The following is a 22869-nucleotide window of genomic DNA, read 5'->3' as shown; positions in this document are numbered from 1 at the left end:
CAGACGATAGAATAATTGCATTAATTTGACCTAGGCTCTCTAACTTTTCGAAAATTGTACATAACTAGCACAAAGTCACAAAAATTTGTCTAGGGATAGCGCTGGTAACCGTATCAAGAGCTCTACCCGTCTTTGAACGGGTTTTGATGAGTTGTAGGGGGTATGCATTCAAACTAAACTAAAAACATGTACTAGTAAGTACAAATCAATAATACTAACTGACACAAGAGCTCGTAAGGGTCAACATGGACGATCTGCGCAGGGAGGATGGACGGAGAGGCGCCGACAAGGAAACAGGAGTGCCAAAAGTGAAATTCAAACTTGAGGACAAAAGATGTTAGTACATGTGCATGAATGAGAAATGAATGACGCACCAAATGACTCATCTCCATGATCGAGAAGCTCATCCCATGAACATATGGAAGTAGGTGACGCGGCATGTGGTAGTACAGGGTATAGAGGCTGCATCAGACTTGACAGTGCCGCATTACAGGCACGATATAGTGAGCAACAAATTCAACAACTCAAGTCCAACATTTGCGCATATTTGTTTTTGTTTGGCTCACATGACTTTTTGTTTGAAAATCGTTGAAGGTTCAACATCAACCCCAGTGAAAACCCACTGTTCTGAGAATGGCTGAGGTTGTGCCAGGTTGTGCGTGAATTTGAGAAGCCTTTGAGATTGTGTGAGATTGGCTGGTGAAGTTGATGCTAATAATAGCACTGGCCTGAAATTGTGTGAGGTTGTGTCGTCACTGCACATCACATGTTGCATGCAACAAATTGCTTACATTTTACAGTACTTGCCACGATGTTGACGGTGAAGCTTACCCAAGTCCCGGGCCCGCGGATTTAGGACTCGGATTCGAAAATGCTAAGTTCCCCAACCACTTTTTACCCCAACCAACATCTTTCCCTTCAACCCATTCCAAGTGTCCACCCCAACCAACCACCCAAACCACCTCTGTCGTCGCCGTCGGATATGATGATCACAAAGATCTCGACGCTGGACGGAAAGACTTCAAACACTCTCTGTACCGGAATCAGAGGCACTGGTACGTGAATGTATCATTGTATGCGCATATATTCTTATGAATTCAGTTACTAGTAGTAGGTCTTTTCGTGCTTGCCGTTTTCACTCATCAGAAACTCCCAGAATGAGACGAGAACACACCACTCAAGTCCACATATTGTTGGCAGTCACAGTGGAGAAAAAGGTGTGTACAATTACGGTATGACAAGCACTCTCCTCCTGATGTCTTGCGACCTCGTTATCTCACAATGTTCCCTTAGTAGGGGTCATTTTCGCGCTCTTTGGGCCACTGCAAATATGCCACATACGGCAACATGCTAAAGGTACATTATACGACTGACTACATGCGCATATAACCACACTGATTCAATCAAGATTTGATAGGTTTTTCTTTAGCGAAGGCAGGCGAGTGAGCGGAGAGAGAGAGAGCTAGAAACACAAGGTACGATCTCAGCTTCTATTCAAGAACTCATATTAACGTGCCAGTGCGTCACTGCCCATTGGCCACATTTGGCTTGCGCTCGGACTACTATCTCCCCCTCATACCTACTCGGATCATTTGGCCTCACCTCCTCGTTGGATCGTTCGGAGCTCAACACTTTCTGCTTTGCATATCTCAGCGCTTCTCGTGATGGAAGTTGGCGGTACGTGGTGGTTTGCACTCTGTATATACTCACTGATTCCTACTTCGGTCATGCCAAAATCATGAGCGCTTTAGCAGATGAACAGGATGCCAACGAGTGGATGCAGGAACAGATGGTTGTGGGACGCGAGGGGATGTGACAAGTATTAAATTTTATTGTAGCATACCTGTACTGTATCTATTGCAGACTATTAATATACCAGCTGATCAGATGCAATCGGGGGTGTATGCATGCATGAACAGCAAACGCTAGCAAACATTCGCATCCACACAATCTGGCACAATCACACACATTTGCACATGTGCTATTAGTCTCATTTTTCTGTTGAGATTGTGTCGCACAGTTTAGACAATCTCACGCAACCTCAGCCATTCTCAGAACAGTGGGTTTTCACTGGGCATCAACGTTCAACATTACTGAAGCCACGTCATCCTTCCCTCTTCTACTGCATGCAACCATTTGCCAACTTTGCTATGGAGGTCAGTCTGTCAATTCTCGTTCAGGCTCGAGCCACGCTGATCCAAGTCGTTGCCCACCGTTCTCAGGAAGTGAGTCTGTCGATCCTCCTTCGAGCTCCGGCAATGCTGATTCAGTTTGTCTTGCGTTTTGGAGTCTTTTTGTTGTCTGTCCGACTCGTTACACCGAACAACTCGAGCTCTTCAATCCGGACTTAATCTCAAATGTGTTGATCCTGTGTCGAGTTCGAGCCTCACTGACCGAAAAGGTCGCTGATCCTCTGACAGAATGTGATTTGGGAAGTCGGGTGGGTGTTCCTATTCTCTTGCTGCCAAGTTGCTGACTTACATATGAGTCCTCTTTCCAGGTCCATACCGGGCTACCGTGACCTACACATGTGACTCAGTCACCACTCCGCGGATTTGATTTTCTTGACCAAGGGTATTTGTGAGTGTAGATCTATTGGAAGTTCTTGACAATACTCAGCAAGCTTCACTAGTTACCATCTCATAATTGCCGGATCGTTTCTGGAGTGTTTATCTTTATTCATGTTATCTTTGTCGAAACTGGATCAGTACTACCAGGTAATGTTCCCTGATTTTCAAATCTCGGTTTCTGACTCAGTCAGATATTTCTCTCTCAAGGATTAGGCTTGGGTATCGTGACGGGGCTCTTGTATGTTCCTAGCGTGGCTGTCATCTCACATCACTTCCGACAGAGGCACACACTGGTTATGATGTTCATCGTTCAGGCTCATCGTGAGTTCCAGCAATACACAAGTCATCCGCGGCGTCTGCTGACAGAATCTTTAGTTAGTGATATTACAATCTATCTGGTTCCAAAAGCTGTGGTTGGGCCTAAGCCGAGCCGCGGCTTTGGCTCATGGCTGGGCCTGGCATTTTCGAAAGCCCAAGCCACCCCAGGCCAGGCCAAAGCCGGGGCTTTCAGGCCAAGCCGGGCCAGCACATCACTACTTCTGAAGTTATATGTGATGAGTCGTTTGTACATAGTGGTGCACTGATCTTTTTGACGTCTTTCGATGGTGGTATTTTTGTTGAATTAGTACAATGTAATTGATATTCATGTATCTTGACGTTGACTGAATTCAAGATAATCAATGGAACATGATGGAAAATTCAAAGGAATTCCGACCGCAGTTGAATAATCTCGTTTACTTTTATTTCAGTGGAATTCCATGGAATTACCTTGATTTCGTGAAGGAGGTTTTCCCTGATGGCGTACTTTCCAACACCTTTCGAGTGTGTAACGCTTGGATAAATAGCGAGAATCGGCAGCAAGTTTTCATGAACACTGTCGGCGACCCTCTTGGTATTTTGAGGAGAAAGAAATTGAAGGTGTGCTCCTTTGCCCTGCAGGAATTTTGAAAGCCCTTAGACAATGGGATTGATCAACCTGCAGCGTCAGACTACAGTGAGTTTGAACTTAACATATGGATGACCTAAAGGAGGCCTATCGGACTTTCGCCCTGCGCTGCATCGCGCAAGTGTTGGATGGGTGCAAGGGACGGTTGTTAGTCACTAGTTTTTAGAACGCCGTTCCTTGTTTCCGAGGAAGTATAGGGTCATCAGAGTAGGACATGAGATAACTTGATATCGTTTTGGGCGTCTAAAATTGCAAAGGAGCTGTGATGGGCTGTGACCATGACTATGATAGTACCAGGGACTCCTCTTCGACCAAGAGCATGTCAAGAATAAGAATGAGTATGAGATATCGACCAAGTACATATCGGAAGTGTCGACGAGAATGAGCATCAACTTCTCAACTTTGTCGCCACGCTGGCAGGCTTAGTGCAGGTTCAAATGATGAGGCGATGAGTGAGAGATTGGGATGAAAGACCGGTGATTCGAGCGAGCATCGTGTGGTCACCAAGATAATTGTTGGTGCCTGCAGGTAGGTCATTTAAATGTTCGTAATCAAATGAATACGCTCCTGTAGGTTCTGCAGAAACTTCTGCCATCTGACAGCAATAACGATTCTGCCAAATCGATCAAGGTCGTTCCCGTAAGTATACGCAGGATATAAAAGCTAGTCGTCCTACAATGTTCCCCCATCCGAGATCCCCCTCAGAAGATTCCATATCACTTCGCACAGAAAATGCATTTGCCCCTCCTTGGCGTTGTTGTTGCTTTGACAGCATCTATGTTTGTCAGTGCATGCTTTGAGAAGGATGCAACTTGCCTACAACCTTCCGATTGCTGCAAAGACTTGACCTGTGTCAATACTTCTGTGAGTATGAGCAGGTCGCTGTGCAACCAGGATTCAATCACATAACTCACCTGCGCGCCTTAGGTTGGTTTCATCTGCCAGCCAGTTGGAAATTGAGCCAGCAGCCCCAGGGTCACGTCGTGACAGTGGGTCATGTTACTGCTTTCGCTTTGGTGTCATAGTTGATAGTGCAATACCGTAGTTCGGAGCCAATCAATGCGAGTTCTTTTGAACAAATTTTCGTACTGCCTGAGCGATGTAGATGTTCGAATTTATCTGAAAATAGTCGACCGTGCCTATTTCTGTTCGTGGTGCACTAAGCTTGAGTTCGAGAGGCTGTCGAAACAAGTGACTGTTGCTGTTGAAAATTAACATTGGGAAGCCGCACGAAGATGAAACCCACTGCGCAGCTTGAATCGGTTTGTATAACGTTGGCCTCGAAGGCTAGCCTAAGCTCGCGAATCTCTGCCTCTCTGATGGAACCAATGGGATGCCGATCGCGATTCGTGACAGACGTGTTATTTCCTGGTATGCATTGCAGTCATACTGGAGCGTGCGTTATGATAAAAGTAGGCGACAAATTTAAAGCCATGTATTAATTGTTGGGATCAACGTATAAACTGTCGACCACATGAGAATATCCTGAATTGTTGAGGAAACAGTTTGCAAGCACGCGGGCTTGGTAGCAAATTAGTTCTTTTTGAGTCGGATATGATACACAAGCAGGGGCTAAGCCCAAGATGGACCCAGCCTGAGATGGACGTTGCAATGTGCGGAAGTGACAGGCAATTCGGGATTAGCGAGAATGTGACCCACCGTGAGTGCACTTCTTCGAACCTCGCAATTGCTACTTTAAATTTAGGGACGCTCACACCTGGGATCCAGCTTACGGTTTATGCTTATCCGCACTTACTTATTGCCATGCATCTTTTCCAATGAAATATTTATGGAGCTTTCATTGCCGATACCTTGCTACCCTGACCAAACCCTTCCTAGCCTAGTAATGGCTTGCTGAGTTGATAATTGGAATCGCTGCTGGGGCAATTTCACAGCTGCTCGAGTAATCGGAAGCCTTAATTTGAGTAGAGGAATATCTCATACAGTCAATATGATGCCGACTAGAAAACATAACATATGAGTGAGCGAGATCGTCCAACCAGCCTGATGCCAGTGTGACTTCGATGACGCATTGCGCGATCCATCCAATGACCCGGAAATACACCCTAGAAAAACTACTTCCACGCCAAAGTCGTCTGCCCATCAAGGTTGACAGAAGTGTTCGACACCACCAGCTCTTCAGTGGCCTCCTTATAAGTCCACCCTTTAACCGGCGATCCCTGCAATGAGACCTGGCTAGGCTTCTGCACGCCAAGCACAGTGATCGTCTCCAACTTCTGCAGAATCGTATATTCTCCCTTGCTCTCAATCTTGAGTGTGCCTTTTGCAGCCTGGAATGTGAGGCTCCGACTCGGTCCAGGTGGGAAACTAATCCCATCGTCTACATATGCAGTACCGAATGCTGTGCCTGCTGCGTTGAGAGACACGAGCAGCGAATAGGGGCCTTCGCGAGTCTCATAGATGGTATACCCGGGCTCTTGATGCAGTAACAGAGCGGAGTTGTCCCGGATGTGGACGTTAATGTAACTGATAGGAGCGTCTAGTGTTGTGTTTCCTCCAGACGTAGCATTCACGGCCGCGTGCGTGTACCAGTCGCGCCAGATGACGCTACCGCGACCTGGGAAGATACCTATAAGATAGTATGTTAGTCAGGGACCTCATCGATGAGATTTGGACTGTTACCGTCGACGGTCGTAGCTCCTGGAGTCAGTACTGGAGTCACGAGAATGTCACTTCCAACGAGCCATTGCGTGTCCACTGTGAAAAGCTCAGGTTCGTCAGGGAACTCGTAAAACAACGCCCTGACAGGCGGAAGACCAGCCATAGAGGAATTGGCAAAAAGCGTGTACTTTTGTATGTCTACTGTCAGCTTCACGAACACTTGAAAGAGAGGACACTTACCCAGTACGGCAGTAAGGAGTATCTAGCAGCAATGGCGATGCGGGATGCATTTGCTACGCTTTCCCAGCGATAAGGTTCTTGAGGAAGGGCGGCGTAAGTATTGTGGTTCCTGTAGAATGGAACAAATGCCGAGAGCTGCATCCAACGGTTGCACAACTCCTCGTCGGTGTTATCATCTGCGCCATTCGTCAACAAGAAACCAATCGGGATTCTGTGAATACTTACTGAATCCACAGGTGTCAGCGCCAACCATCGGAATTTGGTAGATTTGGAACTGCAGAACACCCTGAATGTTGAGGTATAGATACTGCCACTTGCTGTAGTTGTCACCGAGCTAGAGACGTTAACATCCTGTTCTATTCTGTCAAAGAAATTCAAAATACCCAATGACCAGTCCATTTTCCAGCAGATGGGAAGGTTGATCTGCTGATCAAGAACGGACGCTTTCCAGGGATGACAGATTGAATCGCAAGGTGCGTGGTCTTTTCCTCCATCAATCCAAACATATTGTGCACGTCGAGCTCTGCATATCCGCCGGAGTGGGTCGCATTCGTCGCCAGAGTGTTGCGGTTAAGGGACCCGATAGCTTTACTCCGAGTCGGATCAAAGCCGTGTTATAAGACGAATGAAACTTACCATTATGGATAGCATATGGCGGGCTGTTGAGATTGACACCTTTCTCGCCACCAGCGCCGACGCCGCGTTTCACAACCGTACTCGTAGTGGTTGAGCTTGTTGTGCATGAATTTGTAGAGGTGCCGTTGATGGTCATATTCCCACTAGGTCCCCATTTCGTCTCATTGTAGCTTTATCCATCATCATTAGTAATATTCATCACTTCAACTCAAGACAGTTGCTTCACCATTCGGGGTACCCAGTGACGACCGTGCCAGCCATGTTCATGGGAGCAAGGGCAGAGTAGTTCGCACCGGTCCCACTTCTCGCCAGTTAGCTTCAAATTAAGAACACACTATCTCACCTTACCAGGAGTCACTACAGAATGAACTTGGTTCGTTCATGTCGAGCCAAATACCGGAAAATTCAACCCCAATTTCAGTCCAGTTTCTAAAAGCTTCGGTCCATACAGAGAGTATGTTTTCACTGAACCAGTCTGGGTAGACCTAAAAAGCACGTTCAATCGTCAGTTGTATGAGGTGTTCCACATGTCACGAGTGACGAACGGTGTATCCAGGCCAGACTTGACCAAGGTACAGAGATCCATCTGGATTTTTGATCCACACATCTCTGTAATGCATTTAGCGCTTTAGCCCATTATCAGGCGCAAAGAACTGACTCTTCAACGCCCCGTGTGAAAGGATCATACTAAATGACGATGCGGTCAGGAAGCATACGACTTTAGCAGCATGTCAACAAACTTACGATGTCAGTCGAATTTACTGTGATAGCGATACCTACATCCGTAATGGGGATATCTAATGACGAGATCGATCAAAATTAGGAGGGAAAGAGTGAAAGTGCACTTACAATGTTGATTATTCTCGGCCTTTCACTGGAGTGAGAACTGGGAGAACCTATGTGGAGAAATGCTCACCAAATCTCGAATGAACGTGCGAAGTTCATCCCCAGGGAAATTTACTGGGTCAGTGGTAAAGTCGCGGAAAGCGTGGTACAAGTCGATATCATTCCATTGAACTAGCGCAAAGTAAGGATCACGAGCAACGAACGTCCAAAATGGAGCAAACCTTCCAAGGGGATACCTGCTGCGCGCATCTGCGCAACATTTTCTATGTCATCACTGACATTGTGGTATCCCCATCTGTATGACTTAAGTGAGTCTATTATACGCAGATTGCAATGCAAAGAATATCACCTGCAAAGGTGGAACCCGAAGCCCCACGCTGGTTGCCACATAGGGTACCCAATCACTGAACCGTACTGAGCAATTACTTCTGCGTCTGAGGGTCCAGAGAAGAAGTAGAAGTCCATGATACCACCAATCAGACGGTATTCGATTAATGACACCTTAGAGTTCGGGGGCGTCTGCAGGAAGATATCTGAACCCGCGGCACTAAGGAATGTTATTAAGAGATAGAATCAGGATTTAGTTGCAGTTGTATACTTAAGCAGAAGAACACCAGAGGCAGAGGCCTTTCCAGTAGTCGCATTGTACCGATGTTCGACGTAGATTGGATGGGAGCCATACCTAAACACAATCGTGAATCATCACGTGAGAATTATTTCTAATCACATGACCTACATGTTTTGATCAATGGGATCTGCAACATCGCGAGCCCAATGCGTCTGAATAGTGCCTACGCCCCCATCCGTCCCAATGTCGCGTCTAAATCCACTACTAGCAATGACCTCGCCCAAACCATAGATGTTGGTGCCATACGGCAGAGCGGAAGCAACCTAATAGCCGTAAGCCATATTGATAGTCTCAGTAGAATGATGGATGCACACCTGGAGGTATTGATCTTCAAATACAAGGGGAAAACCATCAAACGCCGTGCTTGGATCAGATGCATTGAAAGGTGGAATAGGAGTCGGTGGCAGCGATGAAGTTCTCGTGTCGAACAATGGCATTGCGCCCGGATCAGAGCGTCTTGTGACCCAAAATGCAAAAGGCGCTGCATCAAAGTTGAATAAAAGATCGGAGTTACCCGTGTAGGATGTCTTTGGCGCGGCAGGCCGTTCGATCACCGACTCGGGGATTGTGAATTGTTGGTTTGCAGTATCATAAATCTTGACATGTAAACTAAAACCAGCCATCAGCGCTGCACCTGAAAAACTCGGGAATCGATATACGTGGACTGTGATTGATAAGTGACTTCGATCGTGAGGTTTGAAATGTCTCGTCCAAAAGCATTGCATGCTGGTCCAGCGAGTGTGAGCTGAGCAGTGAGACCAATGTCAGACTCGTGAAGCGACCCTAAAGTGTATCCTGAAACCTGCCATTGTCAGTGACAACTCCACAAAGTTTCAACTGTATTCCCACCTGGACAATCTGTGACATTCATAGAGTAACTCGGCGTTCCTGTGCCATTGGAAGCAAGCTTGTTCCCCAGCGTAGCACGCTGAGAAACATCTCCCCAGACTGTAGGCGCTAGGGTGTACAGGACACCCAAAAGCAAAAGCAAGGAGAACATGACAGTGAACCTGTGAGAACGATAGTACCGTCGCTGATGATGAGCTTCACTGATCATCTGCATCAATGATGGGTTGTATTTATACTTTTTGCTCGATATCCCCCCTGAGGCCGGGCCTTACGTGGGCCTGTCGCAGCGGGACTTCGGGCGGCATAATTTATATCAACTGTGAGAGAGAAATAGGTCAATGACGTACGGACCCGTATGACAAGTCCTCGTGCCACATCACGAACCCACAAGACTAGCTGGCCAGACTCCAGAGCGCTGACTACCTCACTTAAGAATAGATCATCAATGTCGGTTCAGTAAGTCGGCTTAAATTTGTAGCTCATCATCAGTTCCAACCTGATTGAGTCAAAGCGGAAATTGAGTACATACTAGTCGCGTGCCGGTGAATGCCCGACGAGGCGAGAGCGGGAAGTTCTGTCGAGATTAAATTTACAGTCAAGTCTCAGGCTGTGATTTTAGGTGCTGGTGCATTTTGATCATAATGCGTACAGTTTATTCCCTGGCCAGCACCTACAATGTTGAATGGAGTGGAGGCTGTGATTTAGTTTATCCCAACATCAAATTATTACGTAAAACTCCGAAATACCGAAACAAGCTTTCAGGAACATATGAACGGCAATTCCCTCACGCGCAACATACCATCTACTTTTAAAGTGTAGGTTTACGCATATGTGTCTGGAGCATTGGCCTTCGAAGCGCTGTACTCGACCTTCAAGCTTCAAGTTTCTCGAGGTCCACCATTTTACGTTAGTGAAAGCAGTTCATGCCCTTGGCCCGAATTCAGGCGGTCTAGAAGGATGTTAAACTAATAACGCGTTCATTACAGTCCGTCACAGTACTAGTATTTTAAGTTTGTTCTTTTCGGCAGCTGATTTTGCTATTCAATCCAGGACCTAGTACTTGCAATGCACCTGACCCTTAGCCGCCTATCACAGCCGTTTTGCAGACGCTAGGCCAGTCCAAGATAAGGCGGCAAAAGTCAAAATCGCGTTTCTACCACAGCACAGGACGTTGCCGCATACCCAGAATTTCGTGGTACATTGTAATTCAAAGCTGTTTTATTTTTGGCCTATCATGTGTCCTGCAAACAGCTGGTTGCAACTCATGTACATGAACAAACTCGCGTATCGGTCGGCAGGGCTAATACGGTACTTTCCTGGCAGCGGCCTTACTGCGATGCATCAGATTGAGACTCTCAGGCTATCTCGAATTCTGATTTAATAAATGAATTACATCGCTCCGTAGTTTCCGTAGCGCGGCAGGGCGTGAGTCTACAGGAGTCTACTGCGGTTTATGATAAGTATCGAATGTGTATTTAGTAGGATGATGACTGGAAAAAGTGCTACCCACAAGTTGTGTTGCTGTCGACAACTCACCAGTATGTTTGTTTGGCACAAGCTTATTGTAACTCCAACTTGAAGTCTGTTCATTCTGTGAATGAACGACTCAAACCCTCTTTCTTCGTCATTCTGTTTTCGACATGCCGAAAAAGAGCAGCGTCACGATTGACCACGAGATTGAAGTCTTGCAAGCTCAAATCGCTATTCTGCAGCGTCGTGAGGATGACTTCGTCCGTATTTTGGAGGACATGGCCCGTCTCAGAGACTCAGTCAAGGCCGAGCAAGTGGCACTTGCATCTCAAATAACGGAGCTAGAGAGTCAGAAAAATCCAATCAACTGGTTGCCCTCGGAGTTGCTGATCCAAATCTTTGTCTCTGTGACGGAGGACGACCTAGACACCTCAGCAGGTCTCGCGTACAATCCATCGCCCGTCATTATATCACACACATGCCGGAAATGGCGTAAACTCGCATTTGCCACTTCTATGCTGTGGTCGCATGTTTCTTTCAGGAGCAGAAAGTGGTCCGCGTCTCCAGTGTGCGCGTTCATAAATCGTTCCGGTTCTAGTCTGATCGACCTCACATTCTCTCCCCCACTGTATGATGTTGATGACCATGACGCTGCTGAGGATGAGCGGCTGGCATCTGAATGTCTACTCCACATGCTGAGCTTTCACCTCTCTCGTGTGCGCTCTATCACCTTCGAGTGCACATCCTCTGCCAGTATGGGACTCATTGTGGAACTACTCATAGATAGCCTTCACAAATTAGAGTCATTATGCTCCTTGGATCTGTCCTTCACAAGCCTTGCCCCATGCTTTGCAGGCACACCACTACTCGTACTGGATGAACTGGACAAACAGAGTCTCGCTGACACACCAAGCGTCCTTACCTACCTCCGTCTCCAACAACTACCACCGCGTGTCATTTCGCCATCTCTCTTGCGGTCTGTGCAAACTCTCGAGCTCTCCTTCCCTCAACGAAGATCCCAGCGCGCTCCTCAGTACATCCTACGAATGTCCCATGTGCACCGTTTCCTGAGTTTTATTCCAGAGCTCCAAGACTTAGTTCTTATGGAAACTACACCCCTTCGTGATGTTGTATTCGAGGAACCTAGCGAAGGACAAACAACGGACAATCGGTTCGTCGTTGTGGACCCTCTCAAACTACATAAACTCAAAAGTCTCACGTGGAAGTTCGCCAATCCCCGCGACGTGTACACCTTCATGTCTTTCTTCGGCATGCCTGCTTTGGAACGATGGGAGATTCTGATCGCCAACTCCCTAACGAAGCGGAACGACGTCAGCATGCTTCGCGGCAATCATGGGCACGAATCAGACTCGTTCATCCAGGCAGAGCGCCTCGGAGGCGTCCTATCCATGACCGCGCTTAAGGAGTTGTGCGTCAGCTGCCAGGATGGTGATTCCCTCATTTCTTCGCTGCGCCAATTCTTCTTCCCTGTGCTCGAGCAACTCGAGCTTGCATATGCCGGAAAGTGCCCCTCAAATTGTGACCACAAACATCCTCTCCCGCGCCTTGATTATGTATTTCGCGACCCTCGTCTCCCCCACCTTACGCATTTCACGCTGTCACATCTTGATGTCTTTGCCGGGCACGGGAAGCTCATGCTTGGTTACATGCCAGGCCTCGTATCATTGACGCTGATATCGTGCACTGGTGTGGACGGCGTGCTAGACGCGCTTGCCGAGGCATATGGTCGCACGATGGATGTAGAACGCAAAGAAACGCGTGGATGTGGTGTTAGAGTTTGTCCGAAGTTGGAAAGGATAGCACTTTGGAGCTGCTCTGACTTCAAATTCCAAAGCTTATTTGCAGTCGTATTTGCACGTGCACAGTCTGTAAGCACCAGCGTGCTCATGAAAGCTCAAAAAGACGTGCCTAGCGTTGTCTCTGCGGTCATGGGCCGTAAGATACTGCCGTTGAAGAAATCGCGCGTGGTATCTCCACAGGGAGGCCCGTCTTCTCCCGCAAAGCCACATACAATGCAGAACTCTCATGGAGTGTCATCGACATTGATTCCCATCGAAGAGGCTTTGCGCCCTGTTCAAATCGCCTGTGTCCATGTCAACGATTGTCCCCAGATCGCCAAGGTCGATGCATCATTGCTGGAGGAGTTTGGCATAGTTGTTGTATATCGGTGATCATGTTCCTGCGAAGCACGGTGATGAAACTGGACCTGTGAGTCCCTCGTGTTTGATTTTCGATGCGTTCACTTACCCGGATGATCATTGCGGAAATTTGTTACAGAACTAAGATAATAACCCTTCTAGCAATGTATCCTTTAAAGTAACTCCAAGCTCCGCATGCCAATCTTGAGGCTGCATATCATGTTTGCCGCAAGTTTTGCCACGCTATTTCAAGCCAATTTTAGAAACCCGGAGGGTATATGGTACACGCGAGACTGGTTTCTTGATCGGAGTGGGACAATGTTCCTTCCGTGTTCATCATGTTTCGTCATAGAGTAGGTACTAGCAAAAAAAGGGTATGCCATCATTACTAAACCTTGCAAGAGCGCAAGCTGTGGGGTTTAAGGATCTCTTTGTCCGACATGATTTTATGGCGTGCAAGCGGTGCACATCCCTGTGATGCAGGATTGTTACAACAACGCCTTCAATGGGTTGGATGATTCTATTGGTCCCCACACACTTCCAGAAATAGGGTGCAGTCTCTATCAAAGAACTCGAATCTGAGCATTGCAGGCCACACAAAGGTCGACATACGTACTTCAGGGGCTACACCGAATTTAGTAAGGGCTTCGAGCACGCCTCTGCCACTCCATTTTTCGAGCTCGTTCACCTGGTCTGGACTGATAAAGGCTTGAGAGCTTCGTGAGGCGAATACCATTTGGGCGGCTGCAGCCCTAATCACCGGTCTGGAAGAAGTATTTCCAACGAGACTGGGAAGGAGTACTTCTACATTCTCTGATGTCCTGCTGGGTATTCCCGAGAATGCTGGTACGACCGGAACCGTAGCTGGTGGCGGATTAACGGCCGAACTGGACTGTTTAACTCCACGCCAGCTGGCCGCAAGATGAAATATCCAGAACGTTTCCATCTAAGGGGGAAGTCCCCGTCTATCGAAGACAATGTCCATGATTTCGGTGAAGAAACACGTACCTCTAGCGTTGTTATACCAGATACAGCGGCTTTGAGGTGATCGATCAAAGAAGCATTATGATCTTGAAAGGATGTCTGTCTCCCCTGAGATGAATAGAAACTTTTTTCATATCAGTATGATGGAATGCGGCGAGGATATGTAATTGAAATCTACCTGTCTGTCGATGCATTGACAGCATTCGAAACTACAAGATTTTTGAGTGAAGGCGGCCGTGTTATTTCGAGGGCATCACGCAACTACCTTGGGAATGAGCGATGGCTTCATAAAGTAGTACCTTATCCGACTTACGGCGCTATGAAGGTCTGGATCTGCTGAGACCTGGTTACGTTCCGTGAGTAAACGGATGTGAAAGGAGCAACGATGATGCGGACGGGTTTGCTCAACCTGTATGGAACCTCCCAAGGATCGCCGGAAACAAAATCGAAGTCCACATTTCGGGTGCAAGCGACGCTCGATGCTGGCAGGACGAGCGATCCTACGGGAAGGTCAGTCAAGCAACCGCATGACCCCAACCTTCCGATACACCCTGTTAGTCCGATATTTCAGCGCGATTATTAAGACCGTTCCGACCTTATTACAAGCATGTCCCCAGACAGGCATTCTCTGATTTCGCGGATAAAAAAATCTACATTGGGTGCGCCCATACCTATGCATACTATGGATACTGGTACACTCTTGTAGCAACCTGTGATGGTAAGGAAACCGCGCTCCGAGTACAGCGAAAATAACTTTGGGGAGGCGTCTAGCATCTTTCCGATAGACTCTGCCCGTGACATGGACCCAACAGTAATCTCATACACTTATGAGCTGTTGGAAGAAGCGAAAAGCGCCTGACTTACAATTCTGTTGGCTACCTCTCCTGCTCGTATACCCAAGTGGTACACTCGACCGTCCTCTGTTTTGGGAAAATCTAGATGGACGGTTGCATCTATTTTCAAAGGAAACCGGTATTTTACTCACTTGCATTCTGTACGCGATCCTTCATGATCGTAGCGGTGAGCACTGAGTACTGAGTGATCAACCGTTGGCGACCGAATAACCAATGTCCGACTCCACTCTTGTCACCTCAGCACGTGATATTCGTAATTTTCGCCGATACACGAAATTAAAACTTGACAATTTCACTTCAGAACTACGCCCGTGGTCCCGGGAACACATGCGGAACTATCCACATTGCGAATAGCTTGCCCTTAGTGCAAAGCACCGAGTAAGATATATACTGACTAAAATGTGGCACTATAGTTTACTGATAGGCTTGGTTAAGAACCGCTGTTCGTCGGACGCGAACAAGCCGCAAGCGCTACGGTTCACAGGAGTAAGTGGCGCATCGCCCACAGGTAAAAATGGGCACAAGCCGGCGTGAGACAGCAAGCATGTTGGAAATCACGCAAGGTAGCTCAGAATCTTGAGCTGAAGGTAGATATTGACATTAGGTCCTTAAGGTGATCTAAAACGATGTTTCGGGTACTTTCAGAATGTCAAATCAGTATGTTACTGGTCATTTGCCAGTGCGCGTACACCTCTCAGCATCAAATGCATGAGTCATCTGACAGGCTGACTTCTGACAGAACTTTCTGTACCTCTGCAAGGAGATATTCGGAGTTGGGCGACCCTTTTCCCCCCGCATGGAGATCAACGTACTACCAAGGGAACTGTCCTAACCCGCGCCTCCGATTAGTGTTTTATACTTTGAAACCTTGTTGGCCCTTTGCTTATTTGAATCGTCCCTTTTTTTCTCCTTTGACACGCCTTCGTGATATCATCGCCAGGACAATTGCGTAGGTCGGAGCTTTGATCCCGCAACTTTTGAGCCCAGACCTTCTAGTCCTTATGCCCCCCTTTCTTCCGGCAAGAAGCTGTCTCGACGTGAACTCTATCCTTTGCGAAACTGATGCCGGTGAACTACGTGGAGCGACGATGACGGTCTTATCTATATTAGCTGACTAGTTTGTTTTTTATGCCGCAATCGGTGGCGTTGTCCTACGGTCTCCGAGGTTATTTGTGCTGTACCATAATCATCGAAGTGCCACGGAGTTGGCTGGAATTGCAGTGCTTTTGGCCGCTCTCCGTTAGAGAATACATCATCATCGTGAGCAGCCGCGGCTAGGTGTAACTTTAATTTCGATGACTTAGCGTGAGGCAAGGATAACACCAAAATACAACCACTCAATGATCTGCACAAATAATTCTGACTGTACCGTGTCTCACATCCCGCAAAGGTGCCACGAGAGACGGAGGGCAATCCCCTTTCGGTAGATGTGGAAAGTTGTGTGACTTATTGCGTGTCGTCGTGCTGGAGTACCGTCAGAAGAAGAAAAGGAAAAGGTACGAACACTTTGTGATATGCGCCTTCTTGCGGCATCACCTTGTTCCCACTTAGGCTGACACGGTGACTGATGGCGAGATCGAACTTTCTCTTGAAGGGCGATCATCGGATCGTCTGCTGAGTTCTTCAGTGTCGGCATCGAACACCTTGTCGTCTAGGTGCCGTATATTGGATCGTGATGTCCTCGAGAAGAGAATGTGATCGTTGCCCCTCCCCCGAGTCAGAGACATACGACCGATTCCCCTATTGTACGGTAATTAGAAAACTAGACCATCATGAATAGTACTGACGTAGATCTTTGATAGCGCGGTGCAGATCATCGCATCCATCGCATCTTTGGCTCCCTTATTGCCTTTACATTTAATGCCGTCAAGGAGATAACCGCTGTGCATTTGAGTGATCAGTTGGTAGAAGTGACTAAGTACCGAATCCAGGTACAACTTTTTTGGATCGTGTTGAGATCTTCTCTTGCTACGAAGCGATATTAATGAACGACTACGATGTTTGAGTGCTATCGTGAGTCGTGACTGTATTTCGAGTCTGCAAGAGGAATTATAGGGTGATCAGAGACTTTGAGTGAGTTATTGCAAACCTGGTAGTTTTGCCACGACGACACACATTCGTTGATCTTGGACTCCCAGTTGCAGTACACAACATGCGCAAGTATCCTATCATAAGTCACACTACATGAGAAAAGGTTTCGCTATTTCAAATTTGGTCTTCTATCTGCTTCGCGTAGATCTGGCGATAATAGTCTGACCTTTAGCATGATAGCCCAGTGCATGTGGATCTGAACAAGATCTCCAGGCGACGCGTCTCGAGATTGCCGATATGACGCAATCCCGCACTGTCGACGGGAAAATAACAATCAGGTTCTCAGTGCGGTGAATTTATTTTGGGATTGAAAAGAAACATACTCACAACCTTCAGAAAATTTGCTTTAGTGTCCAGGAAATTTTCAATCCGTCGATTCGACTTCAGCAAATCGGTGCTGAAATCGTTCTATCAGTTTTACTCGTGCCACATCCGGCTTGACCCTGACTTGGCAATTCTACCTTTACGTTGACCCTTGAGGCTTTCCTGAGCAGAAAGACACATTAGCTACGCGTTGTTCCTTGGACTCGTCCTAAAAGAGCACTCACAAAGCGGACTATCCCAAGTGTGGACTATTAGTAGGCTTGCCACAAGATGTCATGATCTTGATCGGAGTCAGAAGGTGCGCAGCAAATGATACATAATATGCCTGTGCAAGAACTTTAAGCAGAGAAGGAAATAGGGTGCTCCCTGAACCTAGGGTTCACGTCGACAAGTTCAGCAGAAAGAAGCATGCAGCGTGCAAGGATAGGAAGCCAGAAAGAGAGAACCTCACGGCTGACCTGGAGCAGATGAAGCGGAAGTGTCCGAACCGAGAATGGAAAATGTGCAACTGGGGGCATCTCCGAGTAAGCACAGCGACAGTCGGAGTAACGGAACTGACTTGTACACCCTGTGCTTGATTGGCACCTGTGATCCAGCAGTGGAAGTAACTTCCGCGTAGCGTGAAATTATTTCTCAGCAATCTCCGCCGGAGCAAAACGATTGACGGTCCTCGCATTTTATTGGAAAAAAAAACAATCGGAGGTATGGTAACAAAAATGTCCCACTAGCAGACCAACCTGGGTTAACATAAGTCGTAAGGGCCTCGCGCTCGACACGAGTCATCGTGTCGAAAGGGGGTTTTTGCCCATGACTATAGCCATCCTTGGACAAGCCTACTTTTGGGGGGATTCGGAGCGCCAAAAAATTTAAGGGTCTTCAACGTTCAGGTCGCACAGATCTAGCCTGAATTGGTACTCGATTTTCTGGACGCATAATTAATGGCAAGTGCTGGATTCGGGACTGACAACCACGATTTTGGATATTTCGAAGCGGAGAAATATTTGAGCAGTCGCCAGTGATCATGATGAAAGGTCGCTATAGCCAGCGGCGCCCGGCCTCAGTAATTGCGAGCCGCCATACCCGAGGAAACGAGCTCCGCGAATCCTGAAGGCACCACTAGGTTCACTCGACTTTTACGATCAGACTTAATGATTCTGCCTGTTCCGGTTCACTTCACCATGCGTTATTCCTTGGGTTCAGTACGTCAACAAACCTCTTCAAAACTCCTCATATTAGGAGCGAACGGGTCACTGATTCCAGGACCGTGGCTACCAACCAGTCTCAGTCTAGTTTCAATCCCGTCTGGAACATCACTTGCACCTACAAAAGCAACAGTTTGTTCTTTGATACTATCCGAGCTTGAAACTTTTTACTCGCCCCCCCACTACTATTGTTGACATGAACCGCTTCATTCGAGAAGGAAGGCACGGAACTACCGCAGAATATGCCGACCCTCTCAATGTCTCCTTCCATGAAGGACTCGGAAGAGTTGAAGACCAGGGGTCTCTCTCAAGTTCGGAGGACGACGCTGGTGTCTATCTGTTCTATCAGGATCCAAATAAGATGGACGCAGATATCGACGGTGAGCTATCTTTTCGATATCTTCGCAATGACACATCTCACTCAAATGGCTTCAGACGACGTAAATATCTCCCTGACATCCCAAGCCTTGAATGCGGATGGCACGCCTAAGCGTCCCATGAATGCATTCATGATTTTTGCTCGCAGGAGACGGCCCCAAGTCTCCGCGGAAAATCAATCATTGCGAACGGGGGATGTCAGCAAAGTCTTGAGTCGAGAATGGAATGCTATGGACATGGTAATGTATTTTCTTCATGTTTGCGACGGTGGTTCTGACCTTGAGACTATTCAGTCCGAGAAGCAGTTCTACCTTGACCAAGCCAAACACCTGAAGGATAATTTCAATCTCAAGTACCCAGATTACGTTTACAGACGGAGACCGAACAACAGCCGCAAAAAGCGAAGAGCAGACTCCACAGGTGTGGCTGGAGACTCTGCTTCTACCACGGACTCGGTCGACGATCAGTCTTCCAATCCTGAGTATGGCGAAATATCTCCTGTCGAATACCATCATGATTCTCAAGAAAGATACGAAAGTAGCGGACCAGAAGGCTGCACGTCCGCGGAGGCCACATACGATACTTCCTACTTGCCGCCGGCGCAAGCGTCGAGTTACCAACTGGCTGATTCGTTACCACATCATGGCCATAGTGGCAACGACATACGGACGCCGTATCTATCCTCTCACGGGCGCGTCACACCTGATGCCGTGATGGGCCCATCCACATCCGTACCTCGCGGCGGATCAACGAGTACTGCTTATTTTTCCCCTTTCGTGCACAATACAACACATGCCCCGTCAGCTTCTTACCTGCCAAGTCAGATTGGAAGCGATGGGCAATGGCACCCTTCCAGTCGTTCTAGTCAAGACGATTTAGCAGGCATACCTGTCCAATCTTGGTCGCAGAGTAGTTCAGAACCATCTTTACACACTAGAGATGACGTGCATCGTCAGTACCAAGTAGCTCAGGCATCACCATCGTCATGGGGTGCTAGCCCCTCGGGGCCATCAGCTGCGAACAATCCATCGGCCCATTCCTCGAGCTATGGCTTTCCCATGCTAAACTCTTCTTTCTATCCGTCTCAGAGCAGCTCCCACAGCGTTTATACAGCCCAACAATCCCAGTCACAAATATCTGACGTTTCTCACCACTACGGTGCTGTTGACCACATTCAAGGGAGCTCGGCGGTACCCAGGCAAGAGGATGCATACCATAGCCGTCAATATTCCACAGGTTCTGCAATGCAAGCCGGATATCTGCAAAGTAGTGGCTCAACCTTGCAACAATACCACACGCAATTTCGGAATATTCTTGCCCCGGCACCTTTAACACCTGTGCAGTCAATGCCGGTATGCTCACACACCCCATCAATGAACACAACTTCCCCCGCTGGACCGGGAACAGACACTGCCTCTCAACTCCAGTAGTGTGCTGAACTTTATTGAACACCAGTAGAATTTGACGGATGATTTCTCGGCAGCGTAGATGCTCGATCATAAGGGATTCCATATATTTAGTTCATCATTTACATTCTCAGTTTCATCATGATACGGGGGTTATTAGTGCAGCGTTCACTCAGCTTATCTGCTATTGCCTGGACACTATTCTTGCACTCTTTGCATATCGTATGTTTTTGCTTTGCTTTGCTTTGTAGTACCTGCATTGTACATCACTGTCAAATATCTGAATGTTTGTTATACTTCTGTAACTCAATTGATCATTGATAATCACTGCCTTGTCCAAAAATAATTAAGATGAGCGCTCAGTGATTATCGATGTTTGCGAGCGCCGTGTTTCGAGAGAGGCGAACCTGGATGAGTTTTTTTTAAATTCTTGGAGGCAATGATTTCACACCTGAGCGGGTGTCGCCATGATCCTGGATTCAGCTGAAAGTGTTGCATTTTATTGTAAAATACATCATGATCTATAAGTATAGGCATATCATGAACTTGGCATAACATATGGAGATAATAATAAAATTTATCTAGACCGCGATACGCGAATCCTGACCATCTTGCTGATACTGAGCTTCAGAAATGAAGCACCAAGATACGTGGTACTCCACATCAGTATTATTCCAATTCTCCGCCACGCCATCGGATCACGACATGCTGGCAGATGGTCTCCGCTGTTCTGGTTCAACGGCAGACATTCCAGTGTATGCGGCTAGAAAGAAGCGGCGTTAACAAAGTATATGCTTAGGTCAACGTAATGGCAGAAAATAGAATAGGACGAACATGTGTCGAACACATCTTCAAACAGCCAGGCCGGTGGGTAGTCGTGGCTTGCCAATCCCGGTCTTTATCAATGGCGTAGGTTATTCATAAATCTGTCGGATATAACTCAGAATCGAGGGCATCGTCCTGAACCGTGGATGGAGGAAGCACGACTTAGGCCTGTCGGCGATATGTGGGACTTGGTTGGTCAATTTCCTGATAGGACAGCGCCGGCGCATTCTTGTCACTGTGCCGCAGGTCGGATGGTAGCGAGTGACCAGGTACGATGGTACCCTGAATGTGGCCAAGGTCTTGCTAGTGTCAATTCAGGCTAAGTGGTTCAAACTATAAAGTGTAGCACTACTCACGCGTGGTTCTAGGTCCACTTAAAGAATATGGTCCGAGTTTTCCCAGAAAAGCAGGAAAGCCACGAGGCTATTCCAGGTGTTCGTTATGTGTCCCCAGCACACCTGTTTCCCTGATAAGGCTGTGGAAGCTTTTTTTAAATAAAGAAGTACAGCATTGATCTACAAACGGGTAATCTCAACCAGCGAATTTTGCTGGCGCAAGGACATGAGTAGCGACAGTTACGTCGTGTGAGATCGCTCACAAAGTGGGAGGGAGTGCCGTGGCAAACAGAGCGAGCCGCCCACGGTGGTTAATACAAAACAATCGGAGACGATTGAGCTTGAAACTGTGGGCCGAGCGCGGGAAACCAAGCTCTTTGGTGGCCCCTGCATTCCGTAAAAAAAATCAATAAAACAATATGACCGCAAATATTCTGCAGCAACGTTAGACTACATCATAGGCCACGGCCGGATCGTGCTGTGGAGATACGCATGCACGCACCCTCATACTGATTCCGATCGGTTGTCAATATTTCCGAGAAATGTCCTATTTTGTCGGTGTTCTTTACCGCGGATTTGAAGGTGAAACACTTATCACGCATGTCAGTTGGTTTGACAAATATTCCATACAGAACAGCTTTGAGAACTTGCGATAATATTGGTTGCTTCTTGTGCGAATAACTTCATGAATCATAGCCAGCAGTGGTTGCAATGCACGTGGCCCATCTTCCAGCCTAACATTGCTGTAACCAGCATTCAGGTGACCTGATGGGACGCAATCACAATAAACGGCAATATGCATTGGGAACAACCTATCCAACCCTCTAAGACTGGATGAAATTATGGGTGAGCTAGCTATTACGTTCGGTCATGGACGGATCAAAGTGGAGATATGCAGGTACAACATGATGTGTCAACAGCTTTCTAAATGGTCGATAAATCAGGACCCTATCCACACCACAAAGAATTGACTTACCAAGCCATTTTGGGGGTAGTGACGGCCACTGCAGGAGAACACCGCCAAACTCATCCTGCTTTTTGTCTCTGCCTTGCTCATGCAGGTACCAACATGTCTCCCCATGTCCTGGCGACAAATATGCCAGCCGCAAACACACTAACTCCCGTCATGATGCTGATGTTCCCGGGTAATTTTTCTGGAGCAGTGATTTGCTCTCGAATGAAGCGGGAGAAAGCAGACTCGTTTGGATCAACGAGTTGACGGCGCGGAGGTGCTGTGAAGAATGCAGGTGTTGCGTTTGCTGGTGCTGCACGACGAGCCATGTCTGTTTCTCTGTGGTGCGGGATGCTTTGGGAATGAAAAAAGGTCGAGTGCACAGACGTTCCCAGCGGCGAGGCCGTCGCGGAGTTTGCAATGCTACACTTAGTCAGCACACTAAATTGGCATTTTCATGTCAATCCATCAAATTGCGACTCGTCACTCGACGATTGAGAGCCCCAAGGGCTAGCTAGTAGTACTAAGTAGGTCAGCGAGTTAAATATCTTC

At 47.5% G+C, this 22869-nt stretch overlaps 6 protein-coding genes across 6 annotated transcripts; 3 read left to right on the top strand and 3 right to left on the bottom strand.

Moving 5' to 3' along the window:
- Positions 1-2539: 2539 nt before the first annotated feature.
- HD556DRAFT_1406652 (uncharacterized protein) lies at positions 2540-2881 on the top strand (the record flags this gene model as incomplete). Its single annotated transcript, XM_041304019.1, has 2 exons — positions 2540-2580; positions 2633-2881. Coding segments are annotated over 2 exons (192 nt in total), but the record flags the coding sequence as incomplete, so codon positions are not given.
- A 2493-nt stretch (positions 2882-5374) lies between these two features.
- HD556DRAFT_1406631 (glycoside hydrolase family 31 protein) lies at positions 5375-10043 on the bottom strand. Its single transcript, XM_041304018.1, has 22 exons — positions 9867-10043; positions 9685-9802; positions 9338-9629; positions 9148-9283; positions 8803-9097; positions 8597-8751; positions 8459-8542; positions 8210-8407; positions 8082-8155; positions 7931-8031; positions 7864-7882; positions 7759-7811; positions 7673-7701; positions 7560-7623; positions 7363-7499; positions 7241-7315; positions 7015-7184; positions 6762-6964; positions 6604-6712; positions 6379-6554; positions 6160-6325; positions 5375-6106 (listed from the first exon to the last, which is right to left on the bottom strand). The coding sequence occupies exons 3-22, from the start codon at positions 9549-9551 to the stop codon at positions 5592-5594; spliced, it is 2973 nt and encodes a 990-aa protein (XP_041155251.1). The 5' UTR covers positions 9552-9629; positions 9685-9802; positions 9867-10043; the 3' UTR covers positions 5375-5591.
- An 802-nt stretch (positions 10044-10845) lies between these two features.
- On the top strand, positions 10846-13284 carry HD556DRAFT_1298600 (uncharacterized protein). Its single transcript, XM_041299453.1, has 2 exons — positions 10846-13036; positions 13106-13284. Exon 1 carries the CDS (start codon positions 10978-10980, stop codon positions 12997-12999), a length of 2022 nt encoding a protein of 673 aa, XP_041155250.1. The 5' UTR covers positions 10846-10977; the 3' UTR covers positions 13000-13036; positions 13106-13284.
- On the bottom strand, positions 13285-15002 carry HD556DRAFT_1406623 (purine and uridine phosphorylase). The gene is made up of 9 exons (XM_041304017.1): positions 14936-15002; positions 14815-14885; positions 14546-14766; positions 14347-14488; positions 14264-14293; positions 14129-14211; positions 13975-14074; positions 13583-13912; positions 13285-13526 (listed from the first exon to the last, which is right to left on the bottom strand). Exons 1-9 carry the CDS (start codon positions 14958-14960, stop codon positions 13455-13457), a joined length of 1074 nt encoding a protein of 357 aa, XP_041155249.1. The 5' UTR covers positions 14961-15002; the 3' UTR covers positions 13285-13454.
- A 3254-nt stretch (positions 15003-18256) lies between these two features.
- HD556DRAFT_928653 (uncharacterized protein) lies at positions 18257-20479 on the top strand. Its single transcript, XM_041312057.1, has 3 exons — positions 18257-18801; positions 18857-19038; positions 19093-20479. Exons 1-3 carry the CDS (start codon positions 18618-18620, stop codon positions 20227-20229), a joined length of 1503 nt encoding a protein of 500 aa, XP_041155248.1. The 5' UTR covers positions 18257-18617; the 3' UTR covers positions 20230-20479.
- A 1597-nt stretch (positions 20480-22076) lies between these two features.
- On the bottom strand, positions 22077-22709 carry HD556DRAFT_928580 (uncharacterized protein). The gene is made up of 2 exons (XM_041312056.1): positions 22342-22709; positions 22077-22285 (listed from the first exon to the last, which is right to left on the bottom strand). Exon 1 carries the CDS (start codon positions 22644-22646, stop codon positions 22419-22421), a length of 228 nt encoding a protein of 75 aa, XP_041155247.1. The 5' UTR covers positions 22647-22709; the 3' UTR covers positions 22077-22285; positions 22342-22418.
- Positions 22710-22869: the final 160 nt, after the last annotated feature.

Source organism: Suillus plorans (genome assembly GCF_016647745.1).
Source record: "Suillus plorans strain S12 chromosome Unknown HD556scaffold_73, whole genome shotgun sequence".
NCBI classification, from domain to species: domain Eukaryota; kingdom Fungi; phylum Basidiomycota; class Agaricomycetes; order Boletales; family Suillaceae; genus Suillus; species Suillus plorans.
Note: the sequence above shows the minus strand (reverse complement) of the source record. Positions and strands in the feature narration are given on the sequence as shown.